General features: G+C 41.0%; 1 protein-coding gene across 1 annotated transcript in view; it reads left to right on the top strand.

Annotated features, from left to right (window-relative positions):
• The first annotated feature begins 11,070 nt into the window (after positions 1-11,070).
• The window catches only part of LOC124285909 (midnolin-like), a 46,211-nt gene continuing 29,374 nt past the window's right edge, over positions 11,071-27,907 (top strand). The window contains exon 1 of the mRNA XM_046722191.1: positions 11,071-11,409. Coding sequence (XP_046578147.1) covers positions 11,198-11,409 — 212 coding nt within the window. The 5' untranslated portion in view covers positions 11,071-11,197. The remainder of the gene's footprint in view (positions 11,410-27,907) is intronic.

Genomic DNA, 27,907 nt, shown 5'->3' with positions numbered 1-27,907 from the left:
AGATGACATTCAGTGAGTGGGTATGGTTTTACGCTGCTTTAAGTAATATTACAGCAATATCTCGGAGGCATGTGAACAGCAGAAATGGGCTTCACACATTGTACCCTCGTTGGGAATCGAACCGGCGTGACCAGCGAACGCTTTAACCGCCGAACTACCAACCGGTAGTGACATAAGCCATATATCTTCGTTCAGTTTCAACAATCTAACAATTAGTCCAATGATAATAGGTTTGGAGTTTCTTGTCTGAGATTATAGGAAGATCCGGCTCTGTTTTTGTATTCATTATTTACTGATACATCTAAATATATAATAGATCAAGCATATGTTTTTACTCTGATTTCCAACGCCATATATTGATGGTAAGTATAATATATGTACACACGAATGTTGTAAATACGCAATGATGGAGAAAGGTCCATACTCGTAAGGAGCGACTATGGGGATCGGATGGTCAGGTTCGCTGACATGGTTGTCACATTGTATCCCAATTGCGTAGATCGATGCTCATGATGTTGATCACTGGATTGTCTGTTCCAGAGTCGATTATTTACAGACTACCGGGCGCGTGGGAATAGCCTAGTGGTTTAAGCGTTGGCTCGTCACGCCGAAGACCCGGGTTCGAATCCCGACATGGGTACAATGTGTGAAGCCCATTTCTGATGTCCCCCACCGTGATGTTGCTGGAATATTGCTAAAAGCAGCGTAAAAGCAAACTCAGTCAGTCAGTACAGACTACCGCCAAATAGCTGGAAATGCGGCGTTAAACTACAAACACATTTCAATACTCTCTCATCGCAGTTTTTATATAACCCATTTAGTTGAAATAAGTTCTTAAAATATTTCAAGCTATTTTGCAGTATTAGCAATATAACCCCACACAAACGTATGTCCCAAGCTATGGCTCCACCAGCATGCGCGAAACCAGATTCGTGTTTGGAACCTTTCCAAACAATGCTGAAATCGAAGCAGGTCCAGAAATAGCTTATTGGACGGGGAACTGGCCATGAACATGCTTGCTAGCCGGTTAGACCGCGGTATCGTCTCAACAAGACAAACCCCGTTAATAAGCCCTGCATCTGGGGAAATGTGTAACATTCCATCACCTTTGGTCACTGTTTCAGTCGTCAGATCAATCTTCCTGTGAAACATTCTCCCCTCATTCAACCTCCCTGCAATAAGCCGATTCATCAATATGCATTTATTTTCACTTCATCATTTCATTTCGAGAGGTATTTCTTTGAATTTGTCGTATAAATGCATCAGGATTTATTAGGTTTTGCATGCTTGGATTTACAAAAATGTTCGCTCGAATTTGTTCAGTTGTAAGAAGTACATTCGGCTCGGCTTCGTTCACAACGAGATCATATCAACCTAAATAAGTTCGCAAACATCTGCCAGTAACACTGTTCTAGTGAATACCTCGTCAATGGCAAGGGAGATAACTCTTTATTGGGTGTGTATGTGCCTCAGGTGATGCAATTACTAGCCCTACAATTGCACCAATCAGTGCCCAGACTGCATTGACGTCATTCACGACATCAATGCCCAACTGATGTACTTGGTCATTGAAACTCCACACACTGACGTAGGGATACTATTCGCCAGGTATTGTAGTGACAGGCGATGTGAAGAGTATGAGTTATTGGGATTTCCCCTGTTCTCCAGAGGCGAGTTTTTATGCTTTGTATGCCAAGTCGCTGTTGTTTACAAACAGATGTCGTCGTCGACTTGCGTAGGCCAGTACTGATCATGTTTACTAGTAATTGCAGGTCAAGGGAGTTTACAATGAAATACAATACAAACAAATAACATCTACAATAACAAAGTTTCATTGAAATGCAGGGACATTGAAAATAAATTATTATTGTTTTGCAAGATCTTTCCCTAAGCTCCTCACGTATGAAAAGGTCATACTTTCTTTCTGGTATATGCTGCGTAATTAGCAACAGTGCACATGGAAGCAGTAACGGAAGCAGTTTGAGCATGAGCATTGGACTGTACCATTGATCTTCCAGAGAGGCTGCGGTACTTTGCCCTCGTCTGGAACGACGTCCCCCTCCTAATGTCTTCAAAGGAAATCTATTGACCTGGGTTGTGTGAAACATTGTAAATGATTTCTGTAATGGATGAAGTAGTTTGTGGTGCAAAGAGTGGACGTAGATGTTGATTGGCTGATTTACGTTACGGGTGGGGGTGTTGTTGTTTTTAAGTATTACGCTAATCATGCAACGTTAAACCGGGTCTCACTATATACAGGTGAATTACCAAGCATCCAGTTTACAAACAGTGAGGTCTTGTATAGCTTCACATTAAACGTATTCACAGTTCCTAGTACAGGCGGGGCGGTAGCCTAGTGGTTAAAGCGTTCGCTCGTCACGCCGAAGGCCCGAGTTCGAATCCCCACATTGGTACAATGTGTGAAGCCCATTTCTGGTGTCCCCCGCCGTGATACTGCTGTAAGATTGCTAAAAGCGGCGTAAAACCATACTCAGTCAGTCAGTCAGTCCTAGTACAGGCGCACTATGCCCGATCAAATCTAATTCTGCGCTGAGTCATGTACAAGTGGGTGCACGGCACAATCATTGTATTCCATGGTCGTTAGACTAACGCTCAGTCTCTGGATATATATATTTTTGATGGTAACAAACAAGCCCATTTAAATTGAAAAGGAACCCTAGGGAGACCAGAGATTCAGAACCTGATTCCTGAACCTGAGGGAATCTAGACTTGCTTTATTAAGGGCTTTAGCACTGCAGAGAGGGCTTGGCAGTAGGGAAAATAATGTGGTTCAGGGACTGTGAGACAGACTATGTTGGTAATTTCCAGCAACTTGTTCGAGGTTAAAAGATCATCTCAGCAGTCTAAATTGCTTCCTCGAAATTTTATCCGTTTCTCTTACAGACACAGCTGCTGATCGAGCTAAAAACTAGAAATTACTGAATGATATTTTCTGAAAAATAATACTCTTAGTTAATGGGGATGAAAAACCTGTCGGCCATAAGGACCTGCAGAAAACAAAAGCTGTGGGTCCGAGTGGTTTTCAGTGGGCTTCGGTCCTAAGGACCGACGTTAATTTCGAACGCTGGGTATGTCTAGACCGACGCATTGTGAGCAATGTGTTGCTCCATACATACATGGCTGACTGATTAGTATCGTTGATTACATAATTGGATGAGTGTATTATTGTTCTGAAAAATGTACATGCATGTTCAAGCAATTCCCCTGTTCCTCGGTCAGGTCAAAGTGCCACAACGCAGGCCCGGGTCGGTAATATATAAAAACAAAACAACGAACATACTTATCCAGCGAGATTGCAAACCTATTACGTCAATGCCATATACCGAGTCAGGGCTGGATGGTATTCCACATGACCCTAACTACGAATACATGAACAGAATAACCTGTGCAATAGTACATGACGAGGAGGTCAATATCAGCTGTACACGCATACGTTATATACATTCGATCAGGGCTTGTTAACGACAACGTACGGCCCCAAATGTGTGTAAGTCACACGCACAGGGTGCTATCAGATCGAGCGATCCATACTTCCTACACATAGTGTAGTCAGTCAGTATGACGCACGACCTAGCGTACATAGCAACAATTGGCAGTCGGGGCACTCACACTACAGGTATGGAGGGATGCAGCATAGCATCAGGTACACAACTCCTGCACCTGACTAGAAGGAGACCGGGGAGGGGGAGGAGGAGGAGGAGATATGTTGAGGAGAGGGTGCAGTGTCCGCGTGACGGACAAAAACATTCACGCAGTGTCATATTTTCGACAGTTACTTAATGTGGGTCAGACTGTGGTTTCTCAAATCGTTGTTGGGCCACAGCGTTATGGCTTCGTGATTGAGTTGTATCTACTTTGGTATACGTGTGGGTGGGGTCAATTTAAATGTATTAACCCCATATCCTCGTTTCGGTCCGGTATATCGTGAGGCATAGACCCTATCGAGCGTATTAAGCTTTAACAGCATGATATATTACCAGTATGGACGTAGGTGTCACCTGACTTCGTGATACAACTCCTGTGGCGTATACAGGCACCGGCGTGCTGAGATGGAAGTTTTAGTAAGAATAACTTGATAAATGCAAAACCAACTTGTCGTGTTTGAGTCAAATATGATGACGTACATCAGTCTAGCCATCGATTACCTATCAACAAAGAGACTCAATCTCAGCTTCACAACAATACTTCAAGCTGCACACGCAAACAAGCATCAACATTCTGTATGCACCTTATTCTGTACACATAAACATGCAATCTGTATACATAGAAATACCAGTCCACACACGCAAACATGCATTGATATACGATGTTCTATGTGAATAAGGGGCGGCGGGGTAGCCCAGTGGTTAAAGCGTTCGCTCGTCACGCTGAAGACCCGGGTTTGATTCCCCACATGGATACAATGTGTGAAGCCCATTTCTGGTGTCCCCCGCCGTGATATTGCTGGAATACTGCTAAAAGCGGCGTAAAACTAAACTCACTCACTCTATGTGCATAAACATACTCTAACATACTGTATTCTACATGCATAGATGCACAGTATTCACCATAAACATATAGTATTCTACATACACCGTTCTAAATTAATTAACATACAACATTGTATATTGATAAGCATATATTCATAGCAGTATTTCATTATATTGTTTTTATTAGAACAACATTACACAAATGCAACATGAATTCAAGTTGTAGAGCATGCTTGGGTAATTTTTGCCTCGTCCGCCCTTCGCCAATCAGCATGAAATACTTTATTCCAGTTGTCATGTGACAGACATACCTGTATATATCGTACTGGGCCCGGTTGTTCAAAACTCGGTTAATTTAACACTCGGTTACTTTAACGGCCGGTTAAGAGTATTTAACCAGTGGTTAAAGATAACCGAGTTTTGAACAACCGGGCCCTGACTGAGAGATATCACTGGGGATGACATCAGTGTATTTCGTACTGACTGTGGGCGAGATTCGTACCTGTGCTGAGATTACGTCACGAGTATAAAAAGAAGCTGATATCATCAACCTGTGATGTGACAAGCTGACACAGACTATATCTCCACCTCGATCAAGCCGTGCTAACTGCACCGTACAAGGATGACATGGTGTACTGATACACATAGGCCAGGCCTATTCTATACCATCGTAGTTCCGAGACGTGTGTTACCCTTTGTGTGTGTTTGTTGTCGGCTGTATATAGACTGCGAATGCACAATGCCTTTTAGAAAGTGGTCAGATGTAACAAATGTTATATTTAGGATTATAATTTATCAGTAAAGTTCGGATTCGGACTTATTGCGGTTGATTCCCATACGGTATTCGAATCCACGCGCTCAAAGTAAGGAACCGAATCGCCAGCACACAAAGGAGCATATATAGTATATATGACCTCATTCAATCGGAAATCAACGAAATATATTTTTGCATCCAGGTTGAACGGTTGAGCTTGGGAAGATAATGTAGATGTTGTTTCTGGTTGGTTTCTTGACTGTGTATGTGTTGTGTCTTTACACAGACAGTCCATAGTCAGAGTATATAATGAAGCAAGGACATTTAACATGATGTGTACATAAAGACCCTCATATACATGGGGAGGTTATATCTTGTATACTCGACTGTCCATATAAAGTGTACTCTTGGATCATGGTCCGTCTATATACACTGCCTATGCTTGGATCATGGACCGTCCATATAGTGTCATTATGCTGTCTTTATGTACTGTCCATATAGTGCCCTTATGCTTGGTTCACTGACTGTCCATATAGATTACCCAGGCATGGATCATGGACTGTCCATATAGTGTCCTTATGATTGGTTCATGGACTGTGCATTTAGGGTTTCTATGCTTGGATCGTTCTGATAGATTACCCAGGCTTGCATAAACAGTGCCAATGCTTGGATCATGGGCTGTCAATATAGAGTACATCGGCATTAGTCATGCACCATTATATGACGTGCCTACAGTGGTCCTGAGTTGTCTATTTAAATAAGATATAAGCATAGTTTGGAAAAATACCATATGTAAGCCTGGAACATGGGTGTCAGACTTAACCATGGGGCTTCATAAAGTACTGAATTTGCTCTATAAGGAGTTCATGACATACACAATGTGTTTTGCTGATTTCATGATTGAAAAGTAAATTTGGTTGATGCAAACAATTCACAAAAACAAGATCACGACATCCAGGTGGTTTTTTTTCAAAATGTTAAAACCTTGTAGCAATACCCAATAGTATCACCACCAACAATGCAAACTCTTCTATTTACTTTCCGCGCAGCTCTCATGCCGGCTACGCCCAAGTTCAAAGGGAAACAGTTTATACTGTTTTTTAGTGTACACAGGAATGAATAGTTAACCTGAAGCTTCACTATCCTATAATTTTACTATTGATTGCAGCTGGAGATTTATTATTTACATGGGTGGTACTGCAACCCGCATTGATTTCATATCGTGGAATCTATTCCGCACGCCAGTGGGCGTTGACAAAAAGAGGGCCCTCGAACAAACAAACTATTTCTGCCGCTTATGTGTCCTCGTGTTAGCGACACATACATATGATACGCTCGCATTATTCTGTCAACTGAACCGGACAGGCCTGTAGGTGCATTCGGTGAAGCGTTTTTCAAATGTGATGACAGATATTGGGACAAGGGCAGGGAGGGGTTGGTGTCTTGTTTGAACTGTCACAGCATTCGTGTTTATCTTAGTATATGTGTGGATTAATGTTGCAAGTTTGTATTTTGCAAGTTTGTTTGTATTTAGATACGGGGAAATGCGAGAGATAGAGTAGCCTTATCTAGAGGTGCTGTGCACGCTTCCGTGAAGCATGTGTTAATGCGTCAGCTGTAGCGGCCTTGTTGGTGTCATGCTCCCTGCCATTATAGTGCTGTAATATTGCTGAAAACAGCGTAAAACTACATTCACTCACTGGTTCTACAAGTAATACGATTACTGCTACTGTGATTAGTACTGGTGCTGCTACTACTGTCACTACTACTACAGCTGCTGCTGCAACTACTACTACTACAGCTGCTGCTGCAACTACTACTACTACTACTACTACTGCTGCTGCTACTGCTACTACTACTACTACTGTAAATACTACTACTACAGCTGCTGCTGCAACTACTACTACTACTACTGTCACTACTACTACTACCGCTGCTGCCTCAACTACTATTGTCGCTACCACCTCTACTACTACTGCTGCTGCAACTGCTACTACTATTACTTCTACTACTGCTACAGCTGCTGCTGCTATTACTACTCCTACTCCTGCTGCTACTGCAGCTACTACTGTCGCTACCACCTCTACTACTACTACTGCTGTTGTTACTACTATTACTGCTGCTGCTACCACTACTACTACTACTACTACTACTGCTGCTACCACTACTACTACTACTGCTGCTACTACTACTACTAATACTGCTGCTGTTACCACTACTACTACTACTACTACTGCTGCTGCCACTACTACTACTACTGCTGCTACTACTACTAATACTGCTGCTGCTACCACTACTACTACTACTACTGCTGCTGCTGCTGCTACTACTACTACGGCTGCTGCTGCTGCTACTACTACTACTACTACCACTACTGCTGCTGTTGCTACCACTACTACTACTGCTGTTGCTACCACTACTACTACTGCTGCTGCTACTACTACTACTACTGCTGCTACTAATACTACTACTGCTGCTTCAACTACTACTACTATTACTACTAATACTGCTGCTGCTGCTGCTGCAACTACTATTACTGCTGCTGCAACTACTACTACTACTATTACTGCTACTACTTCTACTACTACTACTGCTGCAACTGTTACTACTACTACTGCTGAAACTGCTACTACTATTACTGCTACGACTGCTACAGCTGCTGCTGCTACTACTACTGATGCTACTACTTGATTGATAGGTTGTGATACTCATTACAGAAGACATTGCGTAAAAGCGAACTCCTTAGTTGTGGACATTGCATCATGTCAAAGAGGTGTTACAAGTCAGTCAAATATATATGGGTTTGTGACCTTTGGAAAAGAGATCAATTTGAGTACCGTGCATTGATCAAGTACTTGCGATAACGGGCTTAACATCAAAAGCAATCCATGAAGATATGTATACAACACTGAAAAGTAGGCCTCTGACGTCATTAGCACTAGAGAAGACCGACCTGCGATTGAGGGCGTCATGATTGCTGGTATATTCAGCAGTATATAGAGAATCTCAGTCTCATGTCTTCTGATATCAAATATATCACCACGAGTTGATAAAGTTATAAATGTCCGAGGCTTGCCGAAGATATTTTTACTTTTATCAACCAGTGTTGATACATCTGATATCAGAAGACATGAGGGTGAGATTGTATTTATCATCAAAATCATTCTTCATTAGTTTTCGATGAAAAATGTACATCTCTGAAGACCGTACTACCATCAGACTTGCAGTGCAGCGATGTCATAGCCTTGTGACGTCATTAAGTTCATGACGTCATAGCATTGTCAGGGCATTGTACAAAATCTACTGTCAAAACAGGAGATATCGTTTGATCTCACACAAGCAATATCTCCCACGGAACACAATTTTGGATGATAAATTTCATTATCACAGAAACGACACTGAAGCAAATATCTGGGTTCTGAAGCTTCTGACATCTGACCAACAACATAAAGCACAACGTGTCTCATGACACTTTAGCTCTGTTTGGAGCTAATCCATAAATGTTTATTCAACGATTTTGACAATGAATGGGACCTTGGATCATCACTGTCAGTTTTAGACCAAATAGCAATAAAAAAGTGGAATCATTTGTCATCACAACAACGAAAGAAGGCAAGGATTGTTCCATCAACTGGAAAGGTTATGGACTCGTTGCTATTTGGGCATAACGAAGTTGTCATAATGGCGGCCTGAAAACAGGACGAAAGACCAGACAATAAATGGAGCATACTATGCAGCACTACCGAGGAAATTGCGCTGTAAAATTAAGACTAAAAGACGTGGGAATCAAGACAAAACACCAAAGCACAAACCAGTCATTACCATGGTTACTATCATCGAGTACGCCTTTGAACTACTTCAGCACCCGTCGTATTCTCTTGATTTGGCTCTGTCAAACTTCCATCTGTTACCAAATATGATGAAAGCTCTGAAGTCGGAACCCATTTCGACTAATTTTTTTTACGTCACAGCAGCCGCGGAGAACAAGTTGGACAGCCAAGAGAAGGTCTTTACGAAACTAGGATAAAATCCCTCCAATACCGTTATCAAAGTTGTATCAACAATTAAAGGGGTTGTGTTGAAATGTACATCATGTTGTATGAACGTATCAGAACTTATCAGTAACTCCTTGTATATTCAATGAAGTTCATCTGGCTAGTACGAGTGTAACCCAGTTCAGCTTTGGTGAAGACTTTAAGGAGCCCAGATAAAATGACAGGCCTGGGGATTAACCAATGCTATGACACGCACGCACGCATCGCCTGGGGCACGCACGCACGCACGCACGAACCCTTAAAATCTACACAGCACGACAATGTATAGTATTGAACCCTACGCCATGCCCGATCATGATCCCTTAAAATCTAAAGCACGACAACCATCATGACCAATACCGACTCATTTATTTATGATTATGAACTGGCGGTCAACCGTTATCAGAGGTTAACAAAGGTTATCAAAATGATACAAGGCTGAAAACAGTCACTGCATACTGCAAACATAAGGTCCATTATGACACCCGTGTTAAATACACCACCTTTGAATCGCCATTTTGTGTTTGTTATATTTATAGCCACCGTCAAACATAGTTATATACTTTCTTTTGTCCGTCAGTTTATGTTAACTGTTAAAATACAACAGGAATGATTAATATAAATATATCTTGAACAGAAACTCCAGTGCCGTATCTGCATGTTAAATATCTTTCAAGCATGCACAATTCATAATTTCTGGTCATTATGGATTTGTTATCAAATGTCCTATCATCATCGACTGAGCAATATCGTTGACTCACTTAACATTCAGTTGAGTGGTGGCGTGTGGTCCTGTGCATCGAGCTCAGGTCACAAATCATTTGAAGTTATGCAACTTTGGGCGCGGCGAGTCCCTTGATGGGTGACCGTGTTTGGTAGCTAAGGGATTCTAGGACTTCAGTCCTGTTCCACAACGAAGCGCATGTGATACATGTGGTCTCACCTTAGGCAAGTTAATTTGTTCAAAATTGCCTCTATTCACCCAGCAGAAAATGGGTACCCGGTGGGATAAGTCATATGACTCTATAAACTTCCAGCGCATAACAGGCAGCTTGGGTTATCCGGGGTAATAATGTGTTAGCCTTTTGAACATGCACAAGTGTGTGAAAACTGGCGCTTTATAAATGGCCATTATTATTATTAAGTGAATAATCAGTAACATGAAGCTTAAGATGTTAATTTATGCGTTTATTCCGATAATCATGATTTTGATTCCAGTTAACAAGGTTTGGTTTTTTAAAAAAGAGTTTTTGTACTTTCAAGAAATGTTTTTTTCCACAGGGCCTCCTGAGACCTGTTTACGGAAAAGCGTCCTTCCTTATATGATTTAAATATTGAAACAATCGTCAAGGATAAGATTGCACTTTTATTTGTTGACATGTGTAACCTATCAAGTTGCATATGTATCGCGTGAAGTCAGATGGGTTAAGAGTTGAGACAGTTATTCTCGGAAATTATTTAGTTGCGAATGTAAACATTACATCCTTTGACGGAAGGAAACCCGTGTCGCGCTTCGAGGAACGATCTCGGACGATTACAAAAAGGACTACAAACGTTGTATTAATCAGAAACATTCGTTAGATAGTTTCCTCTCAAGACAATATTTTAAATATATGAAAATATGTCGCTTTTAACTTAGAAATAAGTTAGAACATTGATGTATATGCTGTGCTATAAGCTGTTCATATCAACGAGTCCCACGCAACCACAATGGATTCGCCCGATTCTGATTGGTCGATCGCCCGACTACATAAAGATCTTTCTTCGCTATGAACACTCAGGCGTCAGACGCTCGTCACTGATAGAAGGGGGGCGGGTGTGTTTATATCTCGAATGTATTGTTGAAAACAAAACAACAAAAGGGACTTTTCTCGTTTTCTTTTAATTCCTGCATATTTCTGGTACTTATAAGTGGCGTTATGGCTGAAGAGGAAATAACGGTGAACCGAATGGCTAATCAAAACAGCGTGAACGCTCGACCTGGTCAACTAAAGTTATATATTTGCCCCACGACCGGAGGTTCCGTTCGAGTGATTGTGCCCACAGTTGAGACTGTGCATGGACTGAAAGTGGCCATAGCTCGCAAGATACGGATTCCGCCGGAGAGGATTAATCTACTATTCAAAAACAAGTAAGTTACATGCATGTTTGCAATATCTCCACACTGGCACCATTGTAGTTTTCGGTGTCCATTCTTCGCTTGCACTGTTGACCTCCCTTGCAAACACTGTGGGGACAGCCCTGTGAGTACACCAGTAACCCATGGGCGTGTGTGTGTAAATTTGGGGAAAGTCTCCCCATTCTGTTTGTTCAAACGCGAGAAGTTTGCAAGCGATTTCTCTGCCCGCTTCCTGCGCCCAGCTTGGCATTACTTTACTACGATGCGTTGAACAGTTGTAACAGGGATAGATCAATGACACAGTCACTAGTAGAACTTCATTCATTATATAACGTCGCTGCGTCGAGCTAACAAAGCACCAGTCGAAACGGCGATCCGCTCAAGGAACTACATGCGCTAAGCTTATGGAACAAATACAGAATTACCCCTAAAAATATCAGTTATGTTTGCAGATGGTTCAATGTGGCAATCGGTCCCACTGTTACAAATTAAGCAAAGGGAATAGCAACTCCACCCAGTTTTCGCCTGTGAAGAATATTGGCAATGGGGAAGAAAGCCAAGGCGCATCTGCCGTCCCCACCCCCTCGTGCCAAGATCTCGGCTTCCCCTGGGAAGGGATGGAACTTGAGCAGGCGGTTAATGAACGTTGAGATCATACACAATGACAAAGCGCAGACCTCACGGATACGGGTCATTGCACTCGAAGCTGGATGCGTTGTAGGCGGCTAGTATGGATTCTTTACAGTGGTGTAGTGTCTGACGTATCTCCGAACTCGTTTGTTGTTAATCACGCTAATGATTAATTAAGGATGGTTGGGTGATGTCACAGCACCAGCTGATATTTAGCTGTTGTCAGTGCACGTGTTGCCCACTATATATCGAGTAATTTATGCAAGTGGAACAATAATTGATCGATTTCGCAAATATTGACAAAAATAACAGATTATGCTTAGTTTGACGTCATACCATTAGCTGCAGAATGGAGTTCTCACTTTGTCAGACGTTTTGCAGATTTCTTTCGTTTTGCAGATTTCTTTTTACGCCGCTTTTAGCAATTTCCAGCAATATCAACACCAGAAATGGGCAAACATGACTTTGACTTTTGAACAACCATAGACTTCAATTCGCGGGAAAGGTTTTCATAAGTACAATCGTATTAAATGTAGTAAACTTTTGTTCAAAGTGTATGCACTGGTAACACCTATTACGTAATAGATACTGTTTCCTGGAAATTGTACCATATCTACGTGTGGGGCGGCTTTGACGCCACACCTCCAACTTCATTTGGGTCTGAACGGGTGTGTTGCAGGGTAGGGCTGCGAGATGGTCAACTGCGCAGTATGAAGTTAAACTAGAGCGTTTAGACCCACTTCCCCGTGTGATGACGTCTTTGTGTAGACCGCGACAGTACTCTGTATAGTAATTGACGACAAACGTTGGAGTAGACAGTCTTTGTGAAGTCGCGTACAGGCTTGCGTGGGTACTGGAGCTCGCTGTCATCACTTGTATAAAACGTATTGGCATTTATACAATTACAGCATTATTTATATCGTATATCTTCGCGTCTCGATTTCCTGGGGAATGTTTCAGCTGTAGTTAATCGACCAACCCCGTAGTTCACACGGAACACTTACTGTTAATGACTTAGCAATAATGTCAGCACAAACGCTTGTAGGAAGCACGCACATATACATGTACATATACAGCAATGAAGGGGTACCCGATCGGATGAGATGGCAATGACTGGTACACCTAATAATCAGCGTTATATCCTTCACTCACACTGAAAGAAAATATGGCAAAGTGGGTCCATACAACCATTTGAAAGGTATATTCACTGGCAGAATCGAATTCAGTCTGAATAGAACCACCAAACTAACACGGCTAAAAAGAATACCCATCGAAATACGAATCGGTCTTTTCACAGGACAGGTCCGTAATATACTCATGGAAACGAATAAGGGAACACATTAAACTACAAGTGCTCCTTTATTCTTTTCCAGGGTTCGAATCCCCACATGGGTACAATGTGTGAAGCCCATTTCTGGTGTCCCCTGCCGTGATGTTGCTGGAATATTGCTAAAAGCGGCGTAAAACCAAAACTCAGTCTTTTCCAGGTTTCTTCACAGGGTATGTATTGCACTGTGGGTGAAATTCTGGGAGTAAATAAAGGAACGCTATACACTAGTACTTTCATGTGTTCGGTTATTCGTTTTCATGAGTATATATGTTGCAATATACGTATGCAGTATGATTCAAGGTCCCCTTTAATTCGGTGCGTCATACGATGTTTTTCGTCATTGCTCAGGTGTTCCGTTGTTTGCGACACATCTTGGTGGTGTTTCTTCGTGTAGGTGGGTGATAAGTGCTGTCTTACGGCTGATATCAGCGCGATTTCCACTGTAGTCAATGTACGTTCGAATGTAGGTCAGGTTTGTAGGTCAAATCGTGTCGAAAGCGTTCCGTTATAGGTACGACGTTCATAGCTGTGGCTTGTCGGCGCATTACATATATGGCAGTAGACGTTATCACGTAGACTTGCACAAGTCTCCAGGGTAATAAATAATAGTTTAAATGATAATTTCTAACAAAAATATAAATAACAGACTGGGGTCCTCAGTGCGTACTGTCCGCTTATCTAGACTTGCTTCTTTAAAGGATGAAATTACTATATATATGCACTAGTACAGCCTTGGAGCAAGGCTTATCATTACTTTACGGGTTGGTAGGTCACAACCCGAACCTGTCTTATGGGTAGTAGTATTTAATTGAAGTGCTATGAACTTTGAGAATGCTTCAGTGAGTGAAAAGAAGGGCATGCACCCGTCATCGGCGTGAACAGGCAAAAACCAGTGGAGTAAATGTTTTAATCGATTTAATTTAAAATATATCCTTGGATTTAGAATAAAAATGATTTTCTGTCCCGTGCTCATCTATCGAATATGAGTGAATGAGTGATTGAGTGAGTTGGGTTTAACACTGCCTTTACCAATATTTCAGTTCACTGCGATCTGTTTTATGTGGGAGTAAATCCCGAAGCGATGCAGAACGTTTACCACTTTGGTGAAACCACGAGCACGTGTATGATGCTGACAAACATAGAAACATAATCCGGCAAACCGGGATTCGAACCCACAATCTCAGGTTTCTGGAGTGCCCAAGGGACGCAACTCTGTCCGGCGAACTGCAGCACCTAAACGACCGGACGCTGCATGGCATTGTACCTGAACATACAGTGGAATTATGATTTTCAACGTTTTTATTCCTTCAGTGAAACGCTCGATATAGATATCACTTGCTTGATAATGGTACAAGCACCTGTCGCGAAATATCGCTTTGAAAGAATATTGAAATCCATGTCCGCTTTGTTTCGGTAATACAACAGCTTCCAATGTCACTTAAAGTATTGATCGGATATGTCAGTCACTTTAGATGTGGAGTTCGATCACCAGATTGCCATTATATGAAACCAAAGAAGTACATTGATACTACAGCGAGTGTATTGCAAGTGACGAAACCTCGTATTATAGAATGTACACATTATCATTTGTTGAATGTCTGACTTTTGTCTCGCCCGTATTCAGAGTATGTGTTGTAAAATGCCTAACATGTATATCGTCTAGTGGACTTCGGATAGACACTTACTTAGATTAGTGGTATATATCAGTTATCGTTAGATACGTATGGCACGACTGCGCTGAATGGACGTGGGCGTTAGATTAGTAACTGTGACCGGTTCAGGCATGTACTTGATGTGTATTCTAAGTTAAAGTACGTTTTTATAGTTTATCTGTTTCTAGCGCTACAAAGCGGTCAGCCTTCAAAGCGCCATATTTCGCTGCACGGAGTTATGTCCCTTTATATAAACTACACCTGCGGGTTCGAATTCCAGATTCGCCGCTTATGATTCATGGTTGGACAGTGTCATACCTAAGTGAATTATTGTCACTAAAGTGAAATGAACGTCAAGGAACAGAACCACCCCCGTTTTTTTCTCCCACAAAACTTTACACTCACTCATGCTGTGTAAAATGTTTCATAAACTATTTCCCAGTCAATATTATTCGGTCTCAAATGTGTTATTGGTTTGGATGTCATATTAAACCTCCTTCAAACTTCTCCCCGACTCTTATCATCCACTGCTCATGAACTAAAGTAATGGCATATGAGTTTCATTTTCATTTAGAGGCTGTGGTTCTTGAAGTGCATTCCTCTAAGTAGTTTAGGTCGTAACATTGCTCACGTGTTTTCGTAATAACCTTCGCAACCATTGCTGTAGTACCGTTGTGTGAGAAGGTTCATGTAGCTTAACCATGACGTGCACATAGCATATAGTTAACACCAGGTGAGGCATGGCCGGTAGTGTACCGTTACGGGAGTATATTGCTAATCAATGCATTTGATGTGTCCTGGCAAACTGTAGTAAAGTAATCGTGATCGCCTAGGGGGTATAGATACCTCATACACACCTCCCGCAGCGATCAGGCCCACGTGAAACAGATAGTTAATGCAATCTCAAGAAAGTGTAGCTGGGTCTATATTTGGCCCTGGTATGTTTAGTCAGTGATCACACATCCGAAGCGCTGATTCATTCTACGTTTTTCGTGCACGTTTTCCCGTCAAGTCTTCCGTCCCATTCTTCAGCCTTAATAACGCGACGTGTCACGCTAGGCTCCCATCTTTTGTAATTACAGCGGTGACAAGCTTTGAAGCGGTAACATCGGTCAGTCTTTAATAGTCTTCCCAGAACTAATGAACTTACAGATACATTAGCCAGATGATGGCTTCGCAAGATCACGATGACCCTGGCTCGCCGTTAGGTACGTGGCAACGACGTGAACGGCCGTGTTTGATGAGTTTTTCCGAGACTGGTGGGTCCGCTACCAAGTACCGGACATCTTTACCTTGGTTTAATGTTGTCTTGCCTGTTGTTTAACCGCTCGGGGCATGTTCGAGAAGCTCCGTGCCAAAGTGTTATGTCCTCTCGTAGTGCCTTGGCACCGCACAGGTGTCGGTGGTGGGTCGGCTCCCAAAATACACTCACAAAACAGCCCACGCTTGCCATTTTTTCGCGGCCAGAAATGTTCTCGATTACATCTGGGCTATCCAGACCTACTTGTGGTTGCATTCTGTACGCTCGTTTCTGGACGTTTTACAATTTTGTGGTTAAATAAAACTTTTAGAACTTGTTTTATGTGACGGTATTGACAAAGCCCATTTGTAAGAGTATTCTTCTTCTTCAAGTTGTGTGACTAAAATGTGGTATTACATGTCATCGTAATGAAAACGATCTTCGTCAGTGGTGTTAATTTCTTTGGAATGCCTAATGGTACGTTAAGTATAATACATGGTCCTTACATATCCACCGATCGTTCTTGTCGGTGCTCATGTGGAACATGTTGCTTGGGACTCGGTGAACGAACACCTGGACAAGATTTCCCTAAACTGCTGTTATCTGGACGGCCGACGAAGACGCGTTACTGCCGGAAGACGCCCCTGATAGGGACGCCCCCGACAGGGTATCAACTCTATACTGAGCCGGATAGACTCCCAGGGCAGCGCAATTCCAAGATAAACGCTTATCAAATACACGTATGTCCAGTAGCTATATATAAAAAGGGGGCGGTGGGGTAGCCTAATGGTTAAAGCGTTGGCTCGTCACGCCGAAGACCCGGGTTCGAATCCCCACATGGGCACAATGTGTGAAGCCCATTTCTGGTGTCCCCGCCGTGATGTTGCTGGAATATTGCTAAAAGCGGCGTAAAACCAAACTCAGTCAGTCAGTCAGTATATATAAAAAGGAGTGCCACTTTGTCCGAGTGTCACGTCACAAATACGTACATTAGAATTGATTTCGATGTATGATGTTACGATATCCGATCAAGCTGACTACCACAACTTAAAGGACACAGTCTCCAGTTAATCTGCTCTTAAGGATCACCCCTGACAAAGCCTTTCACGTTTGGCTAGAATTCCCTCAAATTGAAGCGTCGTCTATTGTGTGTTGGAGTTTGAAGGCCGTGTAAAATGTCAGTGAAATACAAGGCGTCAGAAAACCGCAATGCTTCCTTCTACCGGCCATTTACCTGTGTCAAACACAGGCTGGATACAACGGGTCTATTCCGGTGCAGGTAAAGAACGCCCTCGCCACGTCACGCAACAGACGATGCGTCTTAACATTCCTTAAGCTAAAAGCGGTCAACAGTCCCTTCGCACCTGTGAGAAGCGCAAGGTGTCTTCTGGGGCATTTGACACCTGTCTTCAATAGGAGATATTGTGTGATAGTAGGTTTCAATAGTCATCCACGAAAACCAATTTTAAACCTGTATTACTTGTCCTATACCTTTGTTTGTGTGTGCTAGTATTATTTTCCTTAAACTTTGAAGGGAGTCATATCTTCTCTACACGTATTCTCCAAATAATGTTAGTATGTCAGACACGCGTTGGGACAAAAGAAATATATGTACGCCCTAAGCATTTATCCACATGGTGAATTGTTATGAGAAAACATCCTTCTTGTGAATTCAACACGCCGCGTTTGCCGACCTCAGGCGTTTGGTTATATTATGATCATGTGGGCTAATGAAAAGTGTGTTATTTTGGCCACACTGAGTTACGGTTGCTGAAGAATATTAAAAGAAGTCCACGAGTGTCTACATATGTAACGCAGATGCGACGAGTATAGCCATCGTGGGAAGATGATGGAGTACCGCAGGAACTCATGTACGTTAGTGGTCTAACCCATGGCAATAGCTTCAAACAATAATGATATACATGACAGCCCTGGTCGGCTCTTACGCCAGAGGACGTAAGCGGCTGATGTAGATAAATCTGTTGCACCTTTCGTTCCTATAAAAATTACTTCTGATGCAGTCTTGCATATTTTACGAGGTGCGGTTTGCAGGAACAAATCTGGTTTTTCTCCCCCTGAGCAGACGACAGACAACCTTTTGGCATTCCTCCCTTCTTAGTAACTCGCCGAGTGCATGTGAAAGTTCTACTTTCTGGTACAGGTACACAAGCAGAAGCGGTGGAGCGTCTGCCTTGGGTTTACTAGACTTGTATCCTGTCTTTACATTTGAAGTTACGAGGTGTATTTTTTAGCTCGTGAGAGCACAGACAGATGCGACCCATCACCAGGGAGGAGTGATTTGTATAGGGTGGAGCGTGCAAGGGTTAACATTCCCCGTACTTCAGGTCTCTTCTGGGCGTATAAAAAGTGTTGCATATATTTGCAGACGTTGTACGTAACTATTTGGATGGGCGAAAACAGGTAAAGACCTTCAAATAAAACGTAAGTCGCGGAGTGAAATATTCCTTCGGTTTACCAGAATGCGGTTAAGACTGGTAACTACGTAGTTGTTCTAGACACCGATGACGTGGGACGAATTGGTAATTTACCATTGGTGATTTGGTGTCTGATAAAGAGGTATCTAATTCTCAGTGACACGATTCTTCCTAAAAGTAGTATTCATTGAACTTGACTGTTTCTTATGAGTAATAAAAAAGTCCCCGAAGTATTTTTTATAATGAATGTATCGCAAACCCTTGCTCACGAAACGCGACAGGATTCATTTAGTTTGATTACTCGAAAAGAAATCCAGCGAAGATACATTGATGACAAAAAAATTGATCAAAGGTCACTACTCTGAAACAATACCAAAAGTGTCCTTCAATCAATAAAAACGATTCTTGAATCACGTAAGTCGGCCTATAGTTTAGAAGAAACGTAAATGCTAGGACCAGATTCGATCGGATAAAATACCAGACGTGACTCTAATTGACTTTTAGGGAGAAAAAGTTGATAAAATGCCCGCATGATTATTGGAGAATGGTAAAATCCTCCGAAAGAATTCATTACCGAAATGTCAGCGATAGATAAATGGGGTTAGGACTGTTCCGAATGCGCAAAAAGGGAGGTAACCCCCCAAAATCAAGTGTATATTGATGGAATAGAGGTGGACTGGACTCGTAAAAAGTTTACAAGTGTTAGAATACAGATTGACCCAGTTGTATGGAACGGCCCAAATTGATTTTAACTTAGATACGATCATTGTTCCAGGACCGCGTGGTAAAAGAAATCATGATTAATGAAAGTGGTTAGGTAGATATTATCGATAGGTTCAATATTTCCCATTACTGAGAAAAATGGAACAAACGGAATGTTTGTAACGATTTAGGTGAGGTACTAATCACTAGAATCTGTACAAATGACACAGATCGATGTGTAAGTAATTACACCCCTGATTTATATGCAGGGGGGAGACTTTATCACCAGTTATAATATAATATTCCAAATATATCCCGGGAGTGTCGGCTTATGGTGGAAGGAAGTTGGAAGCAAAGATGTATATACGTAAACGTCTTTGTTGGAAGTGATGCCAGGTCTCAGACATCTCTCACTGTGGTGAAACCAACAAACACAGGTATGGTACCAACACACCTAGAGACATTATAGCGCAAATTGGGATTCAAACTCATGATCACAGGCTCTTTCACGCCAAGGGACACAACTCAGCAACACAATTTGCAGTGCCCCTCCTATTAGATTTATGAATCACTTTTTGACATGATGAAGAAAACTAGGATATCTTTTGACCTTGACCTTGATTGAAATACAAAGTTAGGCAATAATTTTCCTATGGTTGTCGAAAGGATCGCATGATAATCCTTCATCACCATTATTTGCTAAAGATTAAAAAAAAGAATTAATCAATTGATATGAGGGTTTTGTTATAACTTAAATGGTTATAGAGCGAGGATGGTTCATCAATACTCACTTGGAATAGATCCCTTGTTCTGCTAGTATTCAAGCCAAGTTTCGAAATAGAAAACCCATCCTTACTATTTACACAATGGCGGTCATGCGGATTACGACCATTTATAGAGCATTGATTTGGCACAAATGGGATGGAGACAGGAGATGGTAAAACATCTTCCTGGTGTGAGCGTTTTTCATTGATCCGAAATTGTTAAAGCACTTGGTGGTAAGGGGAAGACGTAATGACTACGAGCAGTGCTGATTTTAGAATTTTTGCAATCTTGAATATGTAGGTCAAAATTATATATAGTTTTGCAAGATAAGCGGATAAGGATATTTATTCCTGGTAGAGAAGGTGGTATTGGAAATATATTCTGGGAGTAGTGGGATGATGGCATTTATTTCAAGATCAATGTGCGAGACTTTTAAAAGCTACGATGATGTGTTTCATAATGACCTTCTTTCAACCGGTACAAAAGAAGCAATTCTTTAGAAGTGGTACAAGGGCTTTGGGTGGGAGTAGCAAGAATTCATTACGAAAGTTTATTTCTGAACTAGAACATGGTTTCAAACTTTGAATGAACTGATTAGGTGAAAACTGGGAGAGGCTGAAGAGCTCAGCGGAACTGCCATTTTGATACAGTAGGAAATATAATGGTATTTCAAATACAAGTAGGACTTAGGATACAGGATATGAACATATCTATTTTGTGCAATAGATTCTGATGCATTTGTCATATGAATGAGTACTTAAGAAATGAAATTAATAATTTACAGCAGATATGAACATTCACTGGCATGTTTTATTAATATCAACATTTAAAAGTACACGTGTCTTGAGATGTATTTGCATGAACAATACAATGAAATAGATGTTTGTCCATGCAAGCTGTCACTCACACAGGTGACATATGTTTATCTATGTGATCAGACAGTACGGGTGGGGCGGGGGGATTTGTCATGGTGATATTCCTCACCTGTTCGTACCTGACACACCCTGTAAATGACAGGTATGTACGATTACACCTTGACAGGTATGGACGATTACACCTTGAACATTAATATACACCTGAACAGATGGGACGGGTACATATGATACAAACATATGCTGACAATGTTGATTGGTTTGAGAAATTGAGAAAAATTACAATTACAGCTGACACACTACCTTCGTTACTTGTATGGGGCTTCATGAAATTACATGTGTCTTTCTTGCCACACTTTTCTTATAAGGGCAGAATGACTTTATTTTATTGAAACAAGATGAGGCAGAACAAGCACTTTATATTTTCATCCAACCAAGAATACCAACAAATACAATTGGTCCCACACTGAACTCATCAGTTTAATGTATAAGTTGTCAAGCATCCTCTGTTTAATGATACAGAGTATTAGTAATATGATATGGGAATTTGATATGCTTTTGTGTTGGTAATGGGAATGACTGACATTGAGGAATTTAAGTGAACTGTTCATGCCCAAGTTGAAAAATGTGTTTCTCATCTATTTTAGCTGGTACATTATCATATTTATCAAATCAGTGTTTTACAGTTTACAGATTCTAATACACAGACCTTTTTGTTATTAATTTTTAGTTATTTGTTTTTAGCTTGAAATTATTATATTTTGTTTTAAGAAGCAAAACAGAATTGGCTAATATTATAAGACATGTTCGATTCCCCACATGGGTACAATAAGTGGCGCTAGTGTCCTCTACTATGATCTGGTTGGAATATTGCCAAAAAGGGAATAAAATTATGCTCAATACATAGTAAACATTCTTCAGCCCTACGCTATCTTCTCAGTTTCTTTAATGTTATCTTTGGTAAAGTGTCCTATATGTTGAAATCTCAGCCTAGTAAATTCAATACAAACATGGAAGGCTATCAAATTTATTAACAAACACATCCAGCTATACTTGCCGGTCCCAGTCCAATATTATCTTGATGTACTCCGAAACACTTTTTCCTCCAAGTGAGGATTGTGGTTTGACATTGCCAAGATTGTGAAACCGCAGTTGTGTTTAGATAAATAGCGGGTTTGTGTTCCACCAGCCTAAGCTTATGTTATTTTAGTAGATGGCCTATGGCGTAACATAGCTAAACTAGTGAGATAGCGCGTATGGCAGAATTTATGTGTATATAGAAGCTTGTTGAGCTTAAAGATCTACTCTTCTTGCTGTCTCAAGAATGGAAGGCCAGCATTTCATATCTTAAAAAGTCAGATTCTGATACAAATAACTGTAATGTGTATAGGTTTATTCTTTTTAAGTTTTTATTAGGCATCCAGGATTTTCGCAAAAATAAAAGCATAATGAATAACAAAAAATAATGTATATGTGTTGATATATTGTTTGTGGTTTTACACCACACTCAGCAATATTCCATGTCTATTAAGGCTGTGTGTAAATAATCCCCATTAGACCAGACAGTCCAGTGAGTGACATCATGAACATTGATCCGCACCATTGAGCTCAGAGGACATGCATCCACCAAGCCAGCGAGCCTGACCACCCAATCCTGTTAGTTGCCTCTTAGAGGTGAGGTGAGGTGAAATTGGGTTAACGTTGCGCTTGAGAATATTTCACTCATATGACAACGTGCATGCGTGTGTATGTGTATGTGCGGCTGCTTGTACTAGCTCAGACTGATGCTGGTTTTATAGTGCTAGCCCACTGAGATACCATGCCGCAGTGAAGCATGAATACCCCACTCAGACATTATACTGACTCCGAGCCGACCAGTCCTTGTTGTACACATTAATGCCGAGCGCCAGGCAGGGACCAGCAAGTACCATATTTTAACGTCTTTTGGTATGACGCGGTCGGGGATCGAACCCGCGACCTTCCGCTCTCGGGCGGACGCTCTAACCACTACACCACAGAGGCGGTCAGTGGCCTCTTAGAACAAGTATGGATTGCTGAAGACCAGCTCTAACCTGGATCTTTACAGCGCTAATGTTTAACACAATCCAACTATTATAAATCTTTATTGAATAGTAAATGTTCAAAAATACCATGATAACAAACCTGTCAAGAACAAAATTAGACTTTGTGTCCGTTGATATGTCAAACCTCTCATCAGATTTGAGTTGCACAGAGTAAGTGCATGACGCACGCTGTGCACTTGTCAATATTTTGCTCGGCATTCTTCCATTGTATGAACATCATGATTTAGAAATTAACTCCCTCTGTTGATCTACTGTCACATCGTATTGCTAGAGTGTATGAGTCACTTTGAGGTCATAAAATGTAGTCATTTCTTCAATATTATTCTGGATGTAATCGATTAAATTTGCCTCACTAAACTGTTTACAAGCAGCAACAGATTCACCGACTGGTTTAATGGTATGCTCTGGTCTATAATGTTTTAGTTACGCATGTTCAGGGCATGTCATGTGTTACCTTGGTGTTACAGTATGTATGACATACCAGCTTTGACAGCTGTCAGGCCTATAGGCTGTTGGCAGTAGTATGACCATATATGGTTTGTTATACAATGTAGGTAAGCTACGTAAATATGATTTTCATGATATTTTACAATCAATAGGACTTTTAACTTATCAAATATGAGATATTTTATGTGGTAATCAAAACTGACATGTTATATGTGAGATGATGTGAATTGAGTTAAAGAAAACATTACTATGTTACAAAACTAATTCAATTCAGGTTGTAACTGAACGCAGACGGATATTTCTCCAATTCTTAATGTCCTGATCAATGTGTGGTGATTTCGTCAAATCAGTCCTGGAGACATAAAAGGTCACACTTGTTTTTGACACCGTGCCTAATGAGCCAGTGTTTTCGGTTGCACTTTAAAAATGCGACTAAAAAATGCCGAATCGTCATTCCCTGAACTACCCCCTGAAGACATGCCTTGTTTTATGATCAGAGTGTTTACCTGTTATTAATGGAGTCAGCATTGGAACAGTGAGTGACTGAGAGTTCTACACATCCACTGAGACTGGTTGTATGACGTCAGAGTCTTCAGCAAGGCTTCATTGATGGACGATCCTCTTATAGTCTGTTTCATTATTCATGAGGAAGCCTACTACTGAAGTGTCACTCAGCGAGATCCTGAAGCTAATGGTTGTATGACGGAATAATATGTCTTTGACGTCAAACACGACACTGAAGAATGTCAGAATGAAATTTGGGGATTTTTTACCAAATCATACACGCATGTGCCATCAAAAATTGGGTTTTTGGGTAATTTGATAATTTAGAATGTCAGTGATGTCTGTGAGTTATTTTTAGTATATCCTATTGATATTGTACATGTGATATGAATTTGTCATTTTCAAAACGTCATAAGTCCTGTGTCAGAGATTATCTGTGTCAGAGATTATCAGTGATTGAATATTTATTTACAAGTGACGTAGGTAGGGACAACGTAGGGACCACACGGTTGGAGGCGTGTTATCAGGTAGATATGGAAAGGAAATAAGTTATCGGATAGAGATAAGATCATTGTTTGGATAAATTCAGTTTTTCCTGCATCTCCTCCTCCTGAAATAAACATATTTTACAGGATCAACAGCTAAATTATAGTCCCAAATATAATGAAAGGTAGCCCAGAGATTGTCTTCATTTTCATAACAGTGGTAATCTAGACTTGCCACATAATCTAGACTTGCATAGGCTTTCTTGGATATAGGCTTTGTTTGCATGATGGCAAACATATTTGAGGACACTGAATCTACCCTTGTTACACTATCTGGAACTATTGCAAAGGAGCCCTAGATGCTTTGTGTCATATATGTTCAGTTTAACCTAATCCGCGGTATCGCAAAGAGCGTTATTGCAAGGGATGCTTTGTGTCATATATATTCAGTTTAACCTAATCCGCGGTATCGCAAAGAGCGTTATTGCGAGGGATGCTTTGTGTCATATATATTCAGTTTAACCTAATCCAGCGGTATCGCAAAGAGTGTTATTGCAAGGAATGACTGTATAATGTAACTTGGTCACTGGGTTGACTAAACTTTGGACAGTAAAATTTGCTTTAGGATCTGAAGAATTCATTGCAGCGTTGTACATAATACAAATACAAAAAAAACAACCATCAAGATAGAAGTGATTCAAAATAGATTATAGGAGTGTGTTCATTTCTGTATGAGATCACACAGATACACAAAGGTCATAATTCCCATTAAAAAGTACTGGATAATGTCCATGGCGGCAGAAATGTTAGGAAAACTTGAGTGGCAAAATTACACAAGAGGAAGTCTGAAGGAGTGCTTGGGTTGGCAGAGTGGAAAGGTGGACAGGAAAGAAAATTGATGCAGTGAAGGGCGATCTTCCGAGAAACAGACAGCTTCATTGAATTGTTGACTACCGCCTTACCCACAGCGAAGTGAGACCCAGAGATTCTGGGCTAAGTTTCTTGTGAAATTCATAACACTTTTCAGGCTGTGCTTACGTCAGCACTGACCCAGAATGGATGACAAGATCACCTAGTGTTGTCGGGATCCGTCCCAGCCAACTGGCATCCACCTGAGGCAAGTGAGTCCTGCTGCCTCGATTGGCTGCTAAAATAGGCTTATTGGACCAGCTCCATAAAGTGCACATAAGTGATAGGTCATCAAGATGCTTGTGTGACAAGTCCATGATTAAACAAGAGACATAGTGCACATTTCGCAAGAAGCTGACTGTTTTGAATAATCATTTGGCTTTTGACATTTTCAGCAAGAAAATTGCCAATGATTCAGGGTTCTTGTTGATAATTTGCAGATTGGTTTCGACCATAAGATGAGCTCGAGTTTCCACTTTCCATAGAATTTGTGAGTTCTTGTACATATTGGGTGGAGAATGGTTTGAATCGTTGAGAATATAGTTAATACTGGTGTGTCAACTTGTTACTGCATTGCATCATCTGTAACTGTTTTTTATTCAGAGTAAACGACAACAATATGAAAGGTATACAATCAGAGGCACAAGTGTGTTTCATCTCTTATCACCTAATCTCCATCTGATTTTTTGTCTGAATGTCAAAGTTAAAAACACTATGCCTTGTACCAATCATGATGTCTCCCTTGAAGAAAACAATAAATATTTCTGAAAATAAGAGTTACATTTTTTCAATATTTGTAAGTAAAGTATGTTTATATTCAGTATCTCTGAAAATAATAATTAAAAAGCCTTTCTCTTAATTTTTTGTTTAAGTATTTTGCTTTCAAGTTCACTTTTTTTATATTTTATGATTCAGTAATGATATGGAGATATATTACATGTAGATTAACAAGTTTATATTATCTATGTGGAAGACAATTTATATATTGTTTTAAGAAGAATGCCTATGATTTTTGTGTGTGATAGGTATAGTTGGTAATATTTGCAGGTTAGTATGTATTCGTATAAGAATACATAGCAGAAGGCATAACAGTAACATCGTCCGTCTTTTGACATTGATAGTACTACGACAAAACTCATTCATACATAATCAGTTTAAAAAGCACCATTTCAGTGTTACATCGCGGAGCTTGTCTTGAAAATGGTCACTTTCATTGTTCATTGTCTGTGGTGCCAGTCACACATAGCATGCACTTGATGAGAGTATTGATTGCACTGTGTCCTGTGACCCCTGCCTCTGTTCCTTTGTCCAAGGCTTGCCTTCATTCACATCATGATAATGATTTGGTTGAGTCCACTAAGGAAAGAATGGAGGGGTGGCAGGCTGCTGTCATGGCACTGCCTTGTGTGTATTTTGGTAATGATTCTGTCATAAGTGATGAATGTTTGATAACTGTTTTACAACGCTGATGCATTATTCAAGATTTTCTGCTGATCTGTTCACTCTGATTTTGGAGATGCTCTGCTACTGAAGACCAAATCTTGTATTTGTTGAAAGGACTAATTTTTTCACAGTTGTTGCTGTGTGTAAATCAATGATGAGGAAAGGACGACGTGACATGAAACTGCCATTATACAAGACGCAATGTCACTGATGTCAGTGTTCTGTTAACTCACAGGTTTTCTCCAGGGCAGTTTGAACATTTACTCCAATTTTAAATGATTTTGAAATATCAAAATTTGTAAACACTTACATTCAAACAGATTGAACCGCAGCAGATTTACATTGGATTTTCCGATGACTCTTTGGCCTGTCGCAGGTACTTGGATTGATTTATTAAAGTGCATACCACAAAGGTCGAATATTTAAAGCAGTGCAGGACCTCAAGGTCTTGATGCATCAATGAAAAAGGTCACTGTTTGTTTTATGGTTGACCTGGAGGTAACCAGAATATTTTAAGTCCGACCCGAACGAGGGGAAATTTGGACAATCGATTCAGGAATGCACTCCTAGGAGGAGGTCTCGAATCAGTGCCAAACACCAACTTGGTCCACCCAAACAAGCTGACCACAACCAAAGGATATATTTTCAAGCTTGACCTGAGCTTGTAACAGCTTATTGTCTAGCCAGTACAGCCATACAGGGTTTTACTCAGCTTGTTTTTGAGGTTGAAGGATTTAGCGTGTGTTGGTATTGTCCTCAATGACAGGTATTGATTCCGTAGACAGCCATTGACGTAAATCTGGAGGAATTTGACCTTTCGAGGCAACCCAGGTGAACCTCTGCTGATTAGTGACCACTGAGGCTGTTGCTTGCTGACCACTGCATTGGTCAAGCTTGGGGAATTGATCCCTGTTTGATGTGTGTTTATGACAGAAGAGAAATGCTTGCAGCTTCCTCCTGAAGGGTCTGGGGCTGGGGTTGGGGGCTGGGAGAAGGGACTGACACCGTATTG

This window comes from Haliotis rubra, unplaced genomic scaffold (assembly GCF_003918875.1).
Source record: "Haliotis rubra isolate DU_JTF1 unplaced genomic scaffold, ASM391887v1 Scf37, whole genome shotgun sequence".
NCBI lineage: Eukaryota > Metazoa > Mollusca > Gastropoda > Lepetellida > Haliotidae > Haliotis > Haliotis rubra.
The sequence above is the reverse complement of the archived record's forward strand: the minus strand, read 5'-3'. Positions and strand labels throughout refer to the sequence as shown.